General features: G+C 44.9%; 1 protein-coding gene across 1 annotated transcript in view; it reads right to left on the reverse strand.

The window, feature by feature from the left end:
- Positions 1-1794: 1794 nt before the first annotated feature.
- Susd6 (sushi domain containing 6) overlaps positions 1795-19627 on the reverse strand; it is a 105381-nt gene continuing 87548 nt past the window's right edge. The window contains exons 3-6 of the mRNA XM_042692557.1: positions 13533-13730; positions 12405-12543; positions 8423-8850; positions 1795-5814 (exon numbers count right to left, since the gene is read on the reverse strand). Coding sequence (XP_042548491.1) covers positions 5789-5814; positions 8423-8850; positions 12405-12543; positions 13533-13730 — 791 coding nt within the window. The 3' untranslated portion in view covers positions 1795-5788. The remainder of the gene's footprint in view (positions 5815-8422; positions 8851-12404; positions 12544-13532; positions 13731-19627) is intronic.

Below are 19627 nucleotides of genomic sequence, written 5' to 3' on the forward strand. Positions count from 1 at the left end.
AGATATTCAGGAAGCATAAATAAGAGGATCGTGTTTCAGGCTAGTCTGGGCAGAAAATGAGACCCTATCAAGAAAATAAAAGCATAAAGGGCTGGGGGCAGGGGCATGATTCCAGTAGCAGAGTGCCTGCCTAGCAAGCATAAGGCCCTCAGTTCAAACACCTACCTGAGCTTGTTATTTCTTTGTTGTTATTTGCAGTTCTCCACTTTGCAAAATAGGAAGTGGTGGTTTGGGGGGGGGGGGAGAAGGGGGCGCAGGAGTGAGGGATTCCTTTGTCACACACACACACACACACAGAGCCAGCCTCTCTCCTGCTTGTATGGATGGGATCAGCATTCCTAACCTGGGACATGAGGCTGCACTTGTGATGGCTGACAGGCTCACCTGTCACTGAAGTAGGCTTTCCTTCTCTACTTTTCTTACTGAGGAACAATGCCTGCTTCTTTGTGAGCTCATGCCTTATCATATTCTCCATCACTTAGCCGTCCCTCCTCCTCCCCACCACCACACTGTGCATGGCCCCCTCTTCATGAGAGCCATTTCCCTGCCTTGAAATGAGTTTTTCTTCTATTTGGAGCTCACTGGCTAGAAAACTCAGGAAGGTAGAGGGTGGTGGTAACTTCTATTAGGGCCTTGGTGAGGAGAGCCTGAAAGCAGTAGCTGATGAATGGAAAATGGTCACTCTAGCAGAACTACCTGCTTTTGAACGGGATCTAGCTGTACCTGGAATGAACCATGTGTTCTCTGTAACTGTTTCAGAACACAGTGTGGGGTCCTTCCTAGTGGAGTTGCTATGCAGATACCATGAGTTTATGTACACAAAGAACTTAAGAGCTGTGTCTAGAACCAACCATTACATCAGCTATTGCTGCCATTTGCCTAAAAAAAAAAAAAAAAAAAAAAAAACTCTCTTCTGCACCGCTAGCAGTGACATTCATGAGACCTTATGATGCTTTTTTCCTCTCACATCCAGACACCATACTGTTATTCTATCTTAATACCTTTCCAATCCACCAACTTCTCTCCATCCTGCTTTCACCCTAGTAGAAACCATCATAGTCTTAAACAAGGCCAATAACTTCTTACATGGGCTTCCCTTACAATATCCCCTTGAATCCATTCTTCATAAGCAGATGTCCCCCACACTATAGTTCGTAGTGAAACACTCTGCTGCAAAACACCAAGATGCTTCCTACTGCCTTAGGGTACAGTGCAAATCTCCCTGCTAGGCTGAGGAGAGTCTTCACTTTCCATCCTCCCTATGGCCCCCAGCTCTTTCTGAATCACTGGCCCCTTAATGTAGGCTCCTGGTTGCTTCCATTGAGTTTGTACTCTACTCCACTTGCACCTGCAACAGGTAGCAATGCCACTTAAGACTCTGTGTATTGGCCCTTTGCCTCTCAACTCAGATGTCATTTCAGCCAGGGGTGCTCTCTTGCAGCCTCACCCTACCTTGTATGTCCCCGATCCTCTCATCAACACACACTTGTAACTGACCTCCTAGCCAATGTGTTATTTCACGTAGGTCCAAACTACAATGTCCAGGTTACTGTAGAGTCTGAGTACAGTGGCTGGCACTTTAAGATCACCAGAACAAGAGGCAGATTTCTACTGATGACGGTTGGTGGTCACCATCTCTGTGCCCTGAGCACCTCCTGGCTGATTCCTCCGTCTCGTCAGGCAGCCTCCCCCACAGTTACTGTTTCATCATTTCATGAGCTTTTGTCTACATGCACTTTTCAACACAGGGTTTCTACAAAAACTTTCTGGAAGGATCACATCTTCCACAGCTGGTTTCATAAGAATTTTTTTATTATTATTATTTAGAAATGCAGTTATATACATAGAACAATTAAAATTAAATTAAACTTTGTACAAATATTAAAATACTATCTTCACACCCACTGCAATGTACAGGATACCAAAAAATATATATATATAAAATAAAATAAAGCAAACCCAAACTGATTGAGTGACATCCTGCGCTGTCATTTCTGCATGTGTTGTTTTAATCCATGATACGAGTACCATTCTGCAAAGAATCCCATAGTGGTGCAACAACCAAAGGAAGCCAGGGCAGATATGGGTTCAACCACACAAACCATGACACTCTCCCTTTCCTACTCAGCAACCCAAGAGCTTGGCCTTAGCATCCTTTCTGGCTAGCTCTGCAGCTTGGTAGAGGGCTCACCATTGGGGGCTTTGTTCAAAATTCTACTGCTTTGAACTGGAAATTAAGTAAAGCTAATAAAGCCGAGCTTACCACCTTTCTCCTTCCAAGGAGTCAGAAATCAGAGCACTCAACCCAAATATCTGACAAGAAAAATATTCTCCAAGCTCTGCAGGAGACTTGGCAGGCCCCAGGAGAGAAACCCTGGCCTTGCTGCCCTTGGCAAACACATCTGGAAATAAGCCTCAACAACTGTATGCCACTTCCTTGTTGCCCCTCTTTGCTCTTTAAGAAGAGGAAATGGGGGGATGGAACCTCAAAATGTCTGCCCTAAATTCCATTCTCTATGCAAGGATGTTCCCAGAAACGGAGGTGACATTGTTAGGCAGGAAGCCAGTGTTTGAGCTCCAATGGGATTAAGAGGAAAAAGGCCAAGCGCCAATCTATCCCTAGTCCCCATTCATAAAGCAGGAAAAGTATACCTTTGTCTGTCTTGCCATCTGGCTTCTCCACAGAAATTTAAAGCTGAGGGTGGGCGTAGGAGGGCAAGGTGAATGAGGAAGATAGTATTACGGTGTATTTTTTTTCTTTCAAATGGAGTGCTTGTAGAGTGTACACTGAAATGCCTTATAAAACAAAACAAAGTGGCCAGGATTCAGCCCATTTCACAGTTTATATCCAGTGAAACAGGAACACAACATACAAATGACTACTTGCTAATAAACTAAGGCATGGGAGGGACGGAAATTTTAAGTGATTTTCACCATATTCTGGCCCTTGAAAGTTGATTAAGAGTGTGACTTTAAGTCACCAAGATATAAAACCTGCAAAAACAAAACCTGTGCCAAAACAAAAAACCAAAACAAAACCCACTCAAAACAACCTTTAGAAAAGTCCTTTGGTGCTGACCATCTCTTGGACAAGTCTTGTGTGGGATTCTCCTAGAGGTGAGCCCAGAAAAGCTGGGCTGTGGCTAGTTTCTTTGCTCTTGCTCCAGGTTCCTTCCCAACAGACTGCAACTTGCTACTTGTCCTGCCTCTCTAGCCAAGTCCCATCCCAAGGCATTTGTGGAGTCCCCAGCACTCTGCCAGGTATGAAGCCCCAAAGCCCCAGAAGCAGCAGCACATGGATGGTGATTAAACAAACAAACAAAAAAAAACAAAACAAACAACAACGACAACAACAACAACTGTTTGGGGCAATGGTGGGGGTGGGGTGGGAAGGGAGGAAACAACTGTAATCTTGTGAGCTGTGGTGCCCACACTAGCCAGTGAGCCTCCTCAAAACCAGTAAAAGAGAAGGTAGTGGAGTTCATTTGTACCAACTTCTTACTCCCTAGCAGATATACAAACCAGGGTTTGTAATCCCCAGAGCAGTTTAATAGATGGTGAGATGGAAGGAGGCACCAGGGAAAGGAAGGAGGTTCATGTAATCAAAGGCCAAGCCTATGTGGCTGAATAAACCTGAAACAAAGTGCAATCTCTTAGGGGGAAACACCCAGGTTAGAGATCGAAAAGGGTAGTAGGATTTTCCATTTTAAAACTGTTCTAGAATAGAAACCAGGTTTTGGAAGATAGGAGAATGTACATGGAAGGCTCAGCTCCCCACTTCTCCCTGCTTCCTTCTAGGAGAAAGAGGAAGGGTGCTATGAAGGTGAAAGAGAGCCATGTGTGGTAAGACAGCTGGGTCCTTGAACTCTCCCAGATGGGCCTATGCCAGCTCCCACTAAGAAGTTGAGTCTCACATCTCTCCAGGCTTGAGTTCGGCACCTTTTCTAGCCCTTTTCCTAGCCAACCATGCTTGGACTTTGGGCACAGGAGACAGGATTCCTGGATGGGGACATGTGGGAGTGGCCAGCAGGCACAGCAGGCACAGCCCTTACCCTGAGAGGAAAGAAGACAAGGGAAGCAGGAGGCCAGGATGACCAGAGAGTAAAGTGCGTTGTGAGGGTAGAGAGTGGTTGGCTGGGAGGAAACCATTCTCCTATCTTTGAGGCCACTTATACCTGGAGCTAACTCTGTTAAGTCAGGTACTGAAAATACAGTGGGCCTTTTATTTTTACTGTCCTAGAGAGGCTTTCAGGAGGAGCAGAGGTGCAGAACAGGGTCAGCTTCTAAGTTTCCCAGCCCCGCCGAGCTCAGGGACAAAAAAAGCAAAAGCAAACATTCCTTAATGCCACATCTATCTTCTGGAGATGGGAGCAGCCTGGCGAAGCTCAGCTGTCTAACCAGTTTAGCATTCAATGTGAAGCCGAAGAGGCCCATCACAGTGACTGGAGCATTTCCTTATCACCACAGCTCCCCCTCTCAGGGCCTATACTCCAAGCTTCATCCTAAAGGGGCTTTGGGAACCGGATGCTAGGCACCATCAGCTTATCTCAACTAGAAAGGCTAGGGGGCTGGGAGACTGTTTCTCAGCCCATCCCTCAGGGTTCAGGGAAGACAAGGAGTGGCCTGTCAGCAACAACATGCAAAGAGGCATAGGGAAGGGCAGAAGCAGGAAAAGCAGCGATGCAGTGGGCTACTTCCTGGGCACAGTTACTAAGGCACATGACCGTGGTGAGGAGGATCCTCAGGACCGGGCTGGAGCTGCCTGCAGCCACCAGGGGACTTAGTCTGTGCCTCTCAGCCTCCCCTCCATCACCACAAACCCAGAAACAGCCTGCCTGGACTGCCAAAGCCCAGATGAGCATTTGATGGTATTTTAGCAAATCTCAGGGCACTGTAGGCAGCAAAGAAACCAGAGCTGTCTAGGATGAAGCCCAGGGGGCCTCAAGCAACTTCCCTTCATCCAGGGAACAAAAAAAAAAAACAAAAAAACCAAACAAGCCAAGGCAGTCAATACTAGAAGCAGGAAGTGAGGACTTGCATATTAGGAAGACAGATATCAGACATCTTTCTCTCCCTTGAGATCTTCTGGATGCTTCTTGGAAATTCTCAACACAAATCAGGCCAGGAGCCCGCACCTGAGCTGGACATCTGGGTGCTGGGATGGCTTTGGCATAATTTTTCAAATCCACTATCCTTAGTCAAAAGAAATATGCTGACTGGAGTCAGTACAGGAAAAGCCCAGGGAGTCATACTCCTGAACCTAAAGAGAACCATTTAAGACCTCTCATTCTTGGATCTGCTTCTGCAAGGGGCAGCAATGCCAGCCCCAGGTCCAACCTGTATGCAGGTGGCCAGGAGCCACTAAGGCCTGTAGACAGCAACACACCTGCATGATAGGGAAACTGAACAGGGTGGGGAAAGGCACAAGTAAACACAGCAGCACTCAGGCCCACATAGCTATGGGGGCTGCTGCCAGAGAGTGCTAGCTGGAAGGGACCCAGAGGCTCAGGGGAAGGGAAGGTTCGATCCAGCACATTCAAATATGTCCCCAACAGATGGGAAGGCTGGGCCAGGCAAACAGCCAGCTTCTCTAGCTGTCTAGCAGGCAGATAGCAAGAATCTTCCTTGAGTTTCCAGCAAGGTGGCCTGCAGGCCCTCAGACAGATACAGATGGCAGCTTAGGTATCCTGGTGGGGTGACTGGAGTGGAGAAGGTGCTCCAACCCACAGGGAGAAGGAAGAAGGGCAGAGAGGATCCTCGCAGACAGGAGAGAGGCCAGCAGTAGCCCTCATGCTTCCTTCAACAGTGGAATATCTATAGGAAGACAAAGGAAAATCACAGTGGTTACTCAAACAGCTTTCTTCCCATACTACAAGGGGCCCATAGTTTGTGTGAACAAATAAAATGTCCTAATGGGGGGGGTGGGGGGTGGCGGCGGGGAGATGGGAAGGGTTGGGAAGGGGAAACAGAGGAGGAGACAACAATGTTTGATAAGCAATGTACTCATTACCTTGTCCATGTAATTGTAACCCCTCTGTACGGTATTTTCACACACACCAAAAAAAGTCCTAATCATACACACTTCTAGCTAGTCAGTTCCCTGTCTCTTTTCTAGCCCTTTCTGGCTCATCTTTCCTACTGCCTTTGTTATAAAGCCTCAACAGTCAGCCTGGTATCCAAACTCCTTTTGGTTCCATCAACATAAATATTCCTCTTTGCTGATCCGGTCATTTTCATTTTTCTCCTAGTCTCTCCATCTCCACTATACTTAAGTTCTTCCTCCTCCTTAAAGCTAGTTGTCAGCTTTGGGATCTTGGACAAATCACATTTCCTCTCTAAGTTTCAGTCTTATGTTAATTGGTAGTATTTGCTGGATGTTAGGCCTGTGATTCAAGCACCCAGCTTCCTATAACATCAGGCCCTGACATCTCAGGGATGGCCTGTTATTTTTATTTTATTTTATTTTTTTTGGGTCCGGTCGTGGGGCCTGAACTCTGGGCCTGGGCGCTGTCCATCAGCTCTTCAGCTCAAGGCTAGCGCTCTACCACTTGAGCCACAGCGCCACTTCCGGCTTTTATCTTATGTGGTGCTGAGGAATCGAACCCAGGGCCTCAAGCATGCAAGGCAAGTGCTCTACCACTGAGCCACCTTCCCAGTCCCAGGGATGGCCTGTTATAAACTCACTAACTTACTAACCTATGTGTCTTGTTTTCTGAATGCCTCATTATGATCCCTCCTTGATGATGATGATGATAACTATTATTATTGAGACAAAAACCTCACTGTGTAGCAGGTTGGCTTAAAATTCAGTGATCTTGCCTGAGTCTTCCAAAGGCTGGGATTGCAGGTGTGTGACACCATACCCACTAATCCTACATATATGCCCCAATTAACTGATTTTCCTTGCAGCAGAGTGTTTTCTGTTCCTTATTCAGCACCAAGTACAAGATGGGCTCTCAAAAATGCTTGTTCAAGCATCCTTAGCAAGTAGAAGATCAAGGCAGGTAGATCATGAACCCAGCCTAGACTACAAAATGAGGCCTTCTCTCAAAAGCAAAAACAAACCAAGGTGTGAGTTAGCAGAGGAGGAGTAGGGCACCTCAATGGCACCTTTGAGAGACAAGGGTTGCTATGATGTCCTTAGACATATCTGCTCATATGTGTGGCTGACCTCTCCAGGGCAGTCAGTGGCTTCCCTCATTCAAATCTGGATCAACTATTTAGTGGACCCTTTCCATGTCCTCTGACATTCTCCCCCCCCCCCCCCAAAAAAAAAAAAGAAAGAAAAAAAAGCAAGCTGTTGACTGAAAACCATAAACATGACCTACATTCAAAAATTTCCACCTTATAGACATGTATTTCACCCAGCACACTCAGGAAGCACAGTTTCTTCTAGGGCTCTTTTCTTAAAAGGTCTCATGAGCACAGAAAAAGCTACTGTCAGAGGGAGCTTCTAGGCTTAGTCTGCATCCTCAACTACACTGGGATTTCACTTAATTTCTTGTTTTTCTTGGCATTGCTGGGGCTTGAACTCAAGTCCTGGTGCTGTCCCTGAGCATTTTTGCTCAAGGCTACCACCATACTATTTGACCCACAGTTCCACTTCTGTTTCGGTTTTTGATTTTTAAGTAATTAACTGGAGATTAGAGTCTCATGGACTTTCTAGCCCCAGCTGGCTTCAAACCATGACCCTCAGATCTCATCCTCCAGAATAGCTAGGATTACAGGACTAAGCCACCACTGTCAGGAAGCAATAAATTCAGCCATAGGGCTGGCTTGCTGCTACAAAGGAGTTAGTGTTACCTAGAGATACCATGGTAGTGCAGGGTTAAAATGCAGGTTTTAGAGTCAGAACCAGGTGGTTTCATATCCTAGCTCTGTCATTCACCAGAAGGCAAGAGATTTGTCCCCCTTAGGCCTTAGTTCACCCATCTGTAAAGGGGACAATAGGTATTTATTATCTACACTCAGAATCATTGTGAGGTTAACTGAGAATATCAGAGTACCTGATTTACTCTTGTTTAGAAGAAAGCAGTTATCTACTCTGGGAGACATACAGGCTCCTGTTCTCTCTGTAATACAACCCCTGGTCTCCTGTCATTCCTGACTTTTCAGGAACATAAAAATTATAGCAATAGAATAGGTGCAACCCTATCCCTACTCAGCTGTCTATCTTTTGGTTTAGCAAAGTCCTATGGTCATAAATAATCTCAAAGAGTACAAACTCAAAATTCATAGATGACAATAAAGTGTCCCTACTTGACCCTAAGGATGAAATCCTGTTTTGTATGCTAATAGTATGGACACTGTTAAATTTTTGTTAAATATATGACAATTACTAGAGAGCTTTATAGTCTTTTCTCACTCCCAGCAAGGACTGTGAAAAACAGCTAACAATTCAAGTTCAGCACAGACCACCTACCGTCTGTGTACTCCTCCGATGTGAGGGATAAAAGGCTTTGTATGTCACTGTTCTCTGAGTCTGCAGTGTCTTTGTGTGCGAGTCGGCTGCTCCCTGATCCGGCCACCCAGGAAGAGGTGGTTGCCTGATGCACCATCACAGCTTCTGAGCCCCGGGAGCCCCAGGCTTCACACAGTCCTGACTGGCCAGGAGTCTCATCCTCCATACTGGCAGAGGAGCAGGCCCCTTGGACTTGCAGCTGCTGGTCTCTCGGCAGGCTCCTCCCACTGGGCCCAGATCCTTCTGACAGCACGATCTGCACTCTGGGGTCAGCAGGTGGCATACAGTGACCAGAACTGCCATACACAGCCTCTTCATATGAAGGTAATGCAACTTGAACGCCATCTACCATGATGGAGACCTGGTCCCCAGATACCCCCTGGTCACGCCTGGATCAGAGGAAGAAAAGACAAAAAAAGAATCAGAATAAACACACAGATAAGTAAACACCATCAATACCATCAAAAGCTGCCATTTTTTGAGCACTTAGTGTATTTTTAGTTATAGCACTGTTTTTTGTTTTGTTTTGTTTTTGTCAGTTATGGGGCCTGAACTCTGGGCCTGGGAGCTGTCCCTCAGCTCTTCAGCTCAAGGCGAGCACTTTAGGAGCCACAGTGCCACTTGCAGTTTTCTGGTGGTTTACTGGAGATAAGAGTCTCATGGACTTTCCTGCCCGGGCTGGCTTTGAACTGCAATCCTCAGATGTCAGCTTACTGAGTAGCTAGGATTACAGGCGTGAGTCACCAGCATCCAGCAACTAAGTGTTTTAAACATTTATCATACTAGATCCTCATCTGAGCCCACCAAAAAATTCAGAGAAGTAAGTTGGCCACAGCCACAGAACTGGTAAGACATGGGCTTGGAATTTTAATCCAGGTCTACCTACTTCCAGACACTGAGTACTACAGGCATCTGGACGTGTGTTCTGTGCAAATGCTAAGAACCTAGCAACCTTCAAACAGAGCCATTCATTCAACATAGCTGGGGTAAGAAGAGAGTACACACATGGCACAAACCATGCAGATCCTAAAACCACTTAATGTATACTTCAAATGGGTGCATTCTATGGTCTATGAATTATGCCGCCCTCTATAAAACTTTTAAAGAGCTGGGTGAGAAGACTGACATAGATAGAGTGAGAGGAAGGGGGTGAAGGGAGAGGGACAGGGCAAAAGAGAAAAGCACTATGGTCTTCAAATGGGATACTGGGCTGGAAATCAGAATTTCATACTTCTAAGCTTCTTTTGCCCTTTAAATAAACTTAAAAATATTAATTATAACACAAATACAGGGAAGAATGCATAGAAAAGTCTACAGACAGCTTACTGGTTTGTTTCAAAGGTAACGCTGATAGACAACTCTATCAAGGTGAGGCACTGCCCACTGCCCAGCTGCTGCCAGTGCCTGTCTCAGCCACTCCTCCTTTCTTACCATGCATGGAAATCACTCCTTTGGTCCCCCCGCCCCCTTTTTGGTACTATTGGAAGTATGAACTTGGGGCCTTATACTTGCAAGGCAGGGACTCTACTACTAGAACTATGCCCTTAGTTCTTTCAGTTTTAGTTATTTTTCATATTTTTCAGATAGGGTCTTGTGCTTTGTGCCCTGGCTGGCTTTAGACTGATTCTCATGCTTACAATTCCTCATAGCTGGGATAACAGGAAATGTACTACTACATTCCATTTTTTTTGGAGCTAAGTGCTGCTTTTTGTCAGGACTGGCCTCTAACCCCAATCCCCCTGATTACTGCCTCCCAACGAGAGATTGCAGACAATGCCCAGACATTCTTTTGCTTTTGCTTTTTAACAGTTTTATTACCTAAACATGAGTCTACCAACACTTGTAGTTTAGTAGTGCTGATCTTTCTCATCTATATATGAATGAGATACACAGTAAATCTGTGTGTAGATAAGCATGTCTCTGGCTTCTCTAATTCAATTTCATGTGAGAAATTGTGTCTGGGGAACATTCTTTTGCCTTGAGACAAGGGCTTGAGATATAGTCCAGGTTGGCCTTGAACTACAATCCTCCAGCTTACCCTACTGAATGATGGGATTACAAACATGTGCCATAATGCCCAGAAAGGTGTCACTTTTCTGGTTTGGGGTTTTTTTTTTTTTTTTTTTTTTTGGTTCTGGGGCCTGAACTCTGGGCCTTAGCACCATCCCTCAGCTCTTCAGCTCAAGGCTAGCATTTTACCACTTAAGCCACAGAGCCACTTCTAGCTTTTTTTTTTTTCTTTTCTGTTTATGTAGTGCTGAGGAATCGAACCAGGGCCTCATGCATGCAAGGCAAGCACTCTACCACTGAGCCACCTTCCCAGCCCCTCACTTTTTTTTTTTTTTTTAACTAGTCCTGAGGCTTGAACTCAGAATCTGGGCACTGCATTTGAGCTTCTTTTGCTCAAGGCTAGTACTTTTATCACTTGAGCCACAGTGCCACTTCTGGCCTTTTATGTTCATATGGCACTGAGGAATGGAACCCAGGGCTTCATGCATGCTAGGCAATCAATCTACCACTAAGCCACATTCTCATTCCCAATGCTCAGGTTTTGAAAGGAGGGAAACTGATAGCAGTAGAGCTAAGAAGCAGTGGTATACCTGGCACGTGTCTACCTTATGTTATTCAAAATAAGTTGTTACTACATAAAAAGGAACACATGTACATGGTATGAAATAAAAATTTAAATGGGGGGGGGTCTATAATAAAAACCAAACCTCTCTTCTACTCAGGCAAAAAATCAACTGGTTACTTTTAACAGACATATTGGCTAACTATAGAGGAAATAAAACTCCCTAGCATACATGAAATGCAGATTATATAGGTCTGACTTCATGTGGAAACAGCTGATTTTTTAAGTAAACACCCCCTTTTGAATTATTTTTCTTTTATTAACAAGCTTTAAAAATAACAGCTACATTATCCCTCCAAACAAAATAAAAGGAAGAAAAAAAAATCACAAACTGTACAAAAAACCTAAATTTAGACTGGTCCTTGTCTTAAAGTTCTAAACCGGGAGAATTTTACTGAACGTAGTTTACTTTGGAGCCTCTTCACCTGTGGACCACAACAGTGACTGATGTAGAACTATGACTAAATATAAAAGATGTACTCCTCAGAGAGAGAGGGACAGAGAGACTAACACCTCAGGAGCCAAGACAATGTGGGAGGGAAGTCCACGACTAGTGATGCAGTCAGGGCCAGGGCCACTCCCATCAGGGCCTCACCTCTATTTCCCCTCCCCTAAACTTGCCACCTTACCCACCCTAGACTGGGATAATTCATAGATAGTGCACTACTGGGGAAAAGGAGACTGATAAATGGGCAAAAAACCCTCACTTCCTTCATTAAAACTACCTGAGAAGCTTTCTATGAAAGGCTAAAGCTAGAGTCCTATCTAAACCAAATAAATCAGAATGTTCGTCAGAGCTGCCCAGGTACAGCAAGTATTAGAACCAGGAATTAGGGTAGTAGCTCAAAAATATGGGCATGTGTCAGCATTACTTACTTGGAGGGCTGTAAACCCTATCCCTGCAGGTCTGGGCCTAAAAGCACACATTCCTAACAAGTTCCTGGTAATGCCAATGCTTCTGGAACAATACCATGAATACCACTGATAAAGAGGAAATGACACTGCTTTGGAGTTGAGAAGATTTAGATTCACAACTGAGCCAGCTCTATTGTCCTAAGGTATGACCCTGAATGCATGACTCAACTTCCCTTAGCCTCAGTGTTTTGTCTATAATGCTCCTGTGAGGATTTAGGTAATATGAATCAACAAGCACAGTGCCAGGAGTTTAACACATGGCAGGGCCTTCTCCTTCTGTTACCCAGGACACACAGACCAGTAGAGGGAGGTACACCACCAGCCTTCTGCAGTTAATCCAAGACTGGACCCACAGGGATGCTTGCGCTGCCTACCCCAAAGCAGCACTGGGTTTACCTGCTATGATGGAAAGACTTCAGCTTTGGCTGCAGCAGCACAAACAGCACCACGAGGAGGAGAATGAGTGCCACAGAGCTGGCAGTGGAAGCCACTATTGACAGTGCAGGGACTCCAAGTGATGTGTGGGTTTCTTTGTCTACGGAAAACAAGTCATTGCCAGATGCAGATTTTATCCAGATACACAAAAATGGGCCCCAGAGCTGATGCAGTCAAATACCCCATGCACAGTGCTATAGAGATAATTCACAGCCTCGTCTTTTCAGGAAGACAGCATGAAGCAACCTATGTACACATGCTGCTCTTGGAAGGTTTCCTCTCCTGCTTCCTGAATAAGAAATCCCCCTCACTTTTAGTTATTGAGGTCCATATTATAACTAAACTCATTTAACCCAGGGGATCTTACCTTTATAAACCACTCTGATCACACTCTCAATAGCACCCTGGTGAACGTGTCATTGTACTATCTCATGTTCCATCACGCTTTCCCCCATGTGACAGGATAACTATGTGGTAAGTCCATCTTTATCCTCAGCCTTTGTTGTAAATCTCAAATTAGTTTCTGCCTTCTTTTTATGTGTCCTGAGTTAAATATGCTCAGGTACAGAAGCCCAAATATGGAACCTGAAGATGACTATATAATATACACTTCCTATCAAGCATCTAGCTTTTACTGTCATGTAAGACAAGATGGGAGAGGGGCTTCTGTCCAGCTGGACTGTTGCTCCATAACAAAATAGTCCCTTTCCATTCAAGGAAAAATGAAATGAGAGACCCCAGAGAAGGTGTTAGCATTGTGCTCGCTGTGCTAGTAAAATGTTGCCAAGGTCACCAGTACTTGTCTAGGAAAACAAGAGTTCCTGAACATCCAAGGAACTTTATATAGCAGGGCAGATGCCTCAGTAAAGACACAGAGCCCTTTAGAGGATCAGTGGAATGCAAGGTGACATGCACCAGCAACCCCAATGTCTTTCACAAAAACATGAAATCCCAAAGGATTGAGGCTACAGGGCTGCAGTACAGCCAAGGGCACTCTGTACATAGCACGCACTACTCCACAGAAATTGAAAGAAAGCAGAACCCAGAACCCAGACAGATCCCCAACCCCTTTCTTACTTAACGACTCACCCTCATTGAGGTGGCAGCTAATCTCCATGGCTGGCTTCCACTCGCCATCCTTACAGGTCAAGTATTTGTAGTCGCCCTTTAACATGTAGCCTTCTGCACACAGGTACTCAATGACACTGCCCGCTGTCAAGGGGTCTCTGCAGGGTTGAGGGTGACAGATGTAGCCACCATTCTCTGGCTCTGGAGGCAAGGGACACACTGCAAACACAGAATGGTAGTACTATAGTGAGGCTTTCAACTGGAGTCTTCTCAGTGATACAGCTCTGAAGACCTCAACAAGAAGCACATGAGCCATCTCTTAGAGAAGGCTGTTGACCAAACTCTGGAATTCTGGTTTTCAAAGGCAGAGAGGGAAGTCTGCTGGCAACAAGAAAGTCTTGCCACTTATAATACTTCCCTATCATGCCTGAAGAAAACTGTATCTACAACTTAACAACAGACTCTAACAAAGTCCTGAGCCTATTGCAATGGAGTCCTGGTTTTGTTTGGTTTTGTTTTGGCGAGTTCTGGGGCTTGAATTCAGGGCCTGGGCACTATCCCTGAGCTTTTTGCTCAAAGCTAGCACTCTACCACTTGAGTCACAGCACCACTTCTGGCCTTTTCTGTTTAGGTGGTGCTGAGGAATGGAACTCAGGGCTTCATGCATACTAGGCAAGCCACACTACCACTAAGTCACATTCCCAGTCCCAGAGTTCTGGTTTTAATAAAACCTACTAACATAATGAGTCAAAGTGAGAGGAGATAAAATACTGCTAATAAGCATGAGGGACAAGTATTAGCTTGTTTCTGACATCAAGGCCAGAAAAGACTCCATAGTATAATAAAAATGTACATTTCATCTCAGTGGGGATTTCTGATATTTTTTTCTGGGGATTTCCCAAGCTCCACAAACATTACATCCTCTGACAGGCATCATTTTTTTCTTTTTTTCTTTTGTGTCAGTTGTGGAGCCTGAACTCTGGGCCTGGGTACTGTCCCTCAGCTCTAAGGTCAAGGCGAGCACTCCACCACTTGAGCCACAGCGCCACTCCTGGCTTTTTCTGTTTATGTGGTGCTGGGGAATCGAACCCAGGGCCTCATGCATGCAAGGCAAGCACTCTAACACTGACAGTGCTAGGCCTAGAGTTCAAGCCCCACAACCCACCCCCCCCCCCCCAAAAAAAAGATATTGAAAGGAAGGATGGCTAGGGGAAGGCTTTCCTGGGAACACTTTAGAAAGAGGCAAGCCCTAGCTCCATGGCTGTCACTAATCATGAGCACAGTGGAGGTGGTTTTCTAAATGTGCTCCTGGGTCCTAATTCCAGTAAACAATCTCTACACATAGCTTTCCAGGAGGGCGATGGATGTAAATGGGACAGAGCCATGCCAAGAGTTTATAATCTGTAGAGGACACATACACTGCCAACTTTTAACATAAATCAGAGATACAATGCAAATGGCTCAAATGCAAGCTTTTTTATTGATTCAAGCTGTTCTGGGCAGAGAAGGGCCTAGGACAAAGAAGAGAAACAGGCAAAAATTATGAGAGGAAAGTGGAAGAGGTAATTTTAAGTTTTCTTATAGGCAGATTAAAAGATAAAGTTAATTTTAATAATGTATTTAACCTGATAAAGGCTTATGTCATTATAAATCCATCAAAAATCAAAACACCAATGAAAATAGTATGGAAAATAGTATGGAGATTCCTTAAAAAAATGGAAACAGGATTACTATAAGACTTAGCACTCTTGCTACTGGATATATATCTACATGAAAACTAAATCAATATACTGAACAGGCATCTGGAATCCCACGTTCATTGAAGCAGTATATACACTTGTGAAGAAATGGAAGTAACCTAAGTATCCATCAGCTGATAAATAAAGGAAATATAGTACATAAATACAACAGAACACTATTTAGCCATAAAAATGATGTCATAAAAATTGTCATGAAATTGGGATTAACAAGCTAACATGGACTGGTATGGTGACACATTCCTATAATTCCAGCAATCAGGAAGCTGAAGCTAGGGATACATCATGAGTTCTAGGACAACCTGGGCTATGTAGCGAGATCCTGTCAAAACAAACAAAACAAAACAATGACAGCAAAAGAAAAACAAGGGTGGATGGCTCATGCCTATAATACTAGCAGCTATTTGGGAGGCTGAGATAGAATTGCTGTTCTAAGCCAGTCAGGGCAAAAAAAATCTCCAAGACTTGCCATGATGGTGTGTACAGGTGTCATCCCAGCAAGGATAGGAAGCTAAAACAGGCCGATTATGCTCCAACTGCAGACTGGGGCAAAAAGTGAGATACCTCAAAAATAACCAGAACACAGATCAGTGGGACAGCACATGCCTAGCAAACAGGAAGACTGAGTTCAAACCCTAGTACTACCAGAGAAAGAGAAAGTGAGAGAGATGGGGGAAGGGGAAGATGTGGAAAGAAGATAGTATTTGAAACTGAGGGCCCCTTAAGACTGTTTAGGAAAAGACCTTATATGCTTGGTTTCAAAATCCTTTCTTGGCATATGAAGATCCAAATTTTTACTTTTAGCCCCAATGGCCTATTAGGAGCAGAGGCACAGGAAAGGAGGGAGAGGGGCTGGGAAGGTAGCTCAGTGGTAGAGCGCTTGCCTTGCATGCATGAGGCCCTGGGTTCGATTCCTAAGCACCACACAAGCAGAAAAAGCCAGAAGTGGTGCTGTGGCTCAAGTGGGAGAGCTCTAGCCTTGAGATGAAGAGCTGAGGGACAGCGCCCAGGCCCAGACATCGGGTCCCAAGACCAGCAAAAAAAAAAAAAAAAGGTCAGGGAGAACACAAAGAACAATGGCTTACACCTGAGTTTGTTGTTTTGAACCTAACAAGGAAAACAGCAGTTACTGGAAATTACTGTCATTGTTCTAAGCATTCTCTTGAGTTAGCTCTACATGAAGCAAGTACTCCTCTCATTTTATAAACGAGGACATTGGCTCAACTGACTTGGGTAATTTTCCCCAAGGCACACATATAAATGCTGTGTTCAAAGGAAAGGTAGTGCTCCTTCCAGACAAATACAAATATAGGAGGAGAGGGGGGGCAGGGAGGAATGGCTGGCTGATTGTCATCAAAAGGTATTTTTCTAAGGAAGCCTTAAAAACTCAGTAATAACAGTTCATGCTCATTGACTACTATATGCCAGGCACTATTTTAAGCATTTGACAAATTTAAAGCTGTGTGTGCATGCGCGCATGTACACATGCACTCATGTGTGCACATGCTCATGTCCATGCTAAAGCTGACTGGGTACTAGCCTCACTACTTCTCTGAGGTTCACTTGTTAAAGTCCTGCAGACATGTAGTTTTGAACAGAGCACAGGACATGAGGGGCTAGAAAAGGATCCTGTTGATTCAGGAAAAAAGGGAAAAGTTCCATTACTTAGGAGACATCCAGGGCTGCTTTTGCATGGCTCTCTTGGACTTCTGCCTTCCTGACCCTCAAGTCAAATAGTCAAAAGTCTACAACAGGCTGCAGTGAGAGATTTCTCATGTCATTTGCAAGCAGCCAGACAGGAAGCCCATTGTCCAGTAAGAATCCCTTTTCTCGCCGGGCGCTGGTGGCTCACGCCTGTAATCCTAGCTACTCAGGAGGCTGAGATCTGAGGATCGCTGTTCAAAGCCAGCCCGGGCAAGAAAGACTGTGAGACTCCTATCTCCAATAAACCACCAGAAAACCGGAAGTGGTGCTGTAGCTCAAGTGGTAGAGCACTCGCCTTGAGCTGAAGAGCTGAGGGACAGCGCCCAGGCCCAGAGTTCAAGCCCCACGGCCGACAAAAAAAAAAAAAAAAAAAAAAAAAGAATCCCTTTTCTCATGAGAACTTCCCACACACTGGGTAGAGGGCCAACTAGTAGTAGCTTAAGTCTTTCTTGGGGTATGGGACTGGTGCTGGAGTGGGAGAACACAGGGAGAAATCACCCTGGCATAGGCTGCTTTTTGTTGTTCTTCTCGGTCCCCAACCCCATTTTCTTAAGAGAAGCTCAGTTTAAAACTTACTTTGGGAAATCAGTAAATGACAGGAGTCTGTCTGGCCCAAAGCCTGTCTGTCTTGTTTTAGAAGGTCCTTCACTCTCTACTCATAGCCAATAGTCTCAGAGGCAGTAAGAAGGAAGAATGTTTTCTTTGTTTGTATGGAAGCTCTTGTCACCTGGATATAGCCACAAAAGTCCTTAATCACTTGGAGAAAAGTGTATTTCCCTCTACTTGGCCTGGATCCCTACCTGAAGCACACAAAGTCACCCTTCTCCATATCAAGTTTCCAAGACCACCTACCCCAGGACAACTTTCCAGTCATCACTAGACAGAACATCAGAGAGCTTGCTAGCAACGGATACAGAATTAGACGCTCAGCTTGCATGCTGCCCTAATATTAGTTACACTGTACAAGCTCAGGGAGATCTTCTATTCCTCAATTTCCTCATCTGAAGCAGGATACAAAAGGTATGTATTTCACATAGTTTCTATGTTGATTAATCACAATAATGCAGGACTAGTATCTGGTACTGTCTGTCATATGTTAAATGTAACTTTGTCTTCTTTGTTCCCATACACTATCATTACTCTCTGTAGACTACTACCATATTGTTGGCTCAGCACTTACTTTCAAACACGTGGTCCTCCTCCCCATTTCTCCACTAAAGGCCTATTCACACTGTATGGAAGGGGCTTGTTGCCTCAGTTTATTATTATTATTATTAGCATTATCATCATTATTATTATGCAAGTCCTGGAACTTGAACTCAGGGACTAGGCACTGTCTCTGAGCTTCTTTTGCTCAATGCTAGCAATCTACCACTTGAGCACCATTTCTGGATTTTCCTGTTTATGTGGTACTGAGGAATTGAACCCAGGGCTTCATTCATGCTAGGCAAGTACTCTACCACCATCACCTCAGTTTTGTACTTTTAGTACTTGACATAGAATCTAGCAGGGAGTAGATGCTTAAGATAGTAGCTGCATGGTGCTTGCTATATTTTAGACACTTGCAAATTATGTCTTATTTTTAATGACAATGGGCCACAAAGTTTTCTGATTTGGGATGAGTTAAATAACAACAAAGAAATTCTTCCTCCAGGGTTTACTTCTTATTCTCTAACTTGGTATCTAACTATAAAAATATACTCTCGGAGCCGGGCGCTGGTGGCTCACGCCTGTAATCCTAGCTACTCAGGAGGCTGAGATCTGAGGATCGCGGTTCAAAGCCAGCCCGGGCAGGAAAGACTGTGAGACTCCTATCTCCAATAAACCACCAGAAAACCGGAAGTGACGCTGTAGCTCAAGTGGTAGAGCGCTCGCCTTGAGCTGAAGAGCTGAGGGACAGCGCTCAGGCCCAGAGTTCAAGCCCCACAACTGACCAAAAAAAAAAAAAAATACTCTCAGCTAGGTGCCAGTGGCTCACACCTGTAATCCTAGCTACTCAAGAGGCTGAGATCTGAGTATCACGGTTCAAAGCCAGCCTGGGCAGGAAAGTCCGTGAAACTCTTATCTCCAATTAACCACCAGAAAACCGGAAGTGGTGCTGTAGCTCAAGTAGTAGAATGGTAGCCTTCACCTGAAGAGCTGAGAAACAGCGCTGAGGCCCAGAGTTCAAGCTCCACAACAACAACAACAACAACAACAACAACAAAATATACTATCCTATGGGGCTGGGAAGGTGGCTCAGTGGTAGAGTGCTAGCCTCGCATGCCTGAGGCCCTGGGTTCGATTCCTCAGCACCACATTAGCAAAAAGAAAAAAACCAGAAGTGGCACTGTGGCTCAAGTGGTAGAGCGCTAGCCTTGAGCTGAAGAGCTGAGGGATAGCGCCCAGGCCTAGAGTTGAGGCCCCACGTCTGGACCCCCCCCCCAAAAAAAATACTGTCCTAACAACATCCAGCCATGTGGGGTCAGAATACGGCCTTGGGTATTGGAAGATAAATCTGAGTTTGACCCAGAGGTCAGTTTTATGGCCTGTCAACTACTCTGTCTCCACTGAGCCTTATTCAACAGCGATGTCTAGCTCCATGGGACTCTTGAGTCAAGTAATAAAACTACCTAAGTAAAAATGTCTTATATGATGCCAGCTCCTAAAAGGCAC

The sequence above is a fragment of the Dipodomys spectabilis genome, unplaced genomic scaffold (assembly GCF_019054845.1).
Source record: "Dipodomys spectabilis isolate Male_0828 unplaced genomic scaffold, ASM1905484v1 ptg000157l, whole genome shotgun sequence".
Taxonomy (NCBI): domain Eukaryota; kingdom Metazoa; phylum Chordata; class Mammalia; order Rodentia; family Heteromyidae; genus Dipodomys; species Dipodomys spectabilis.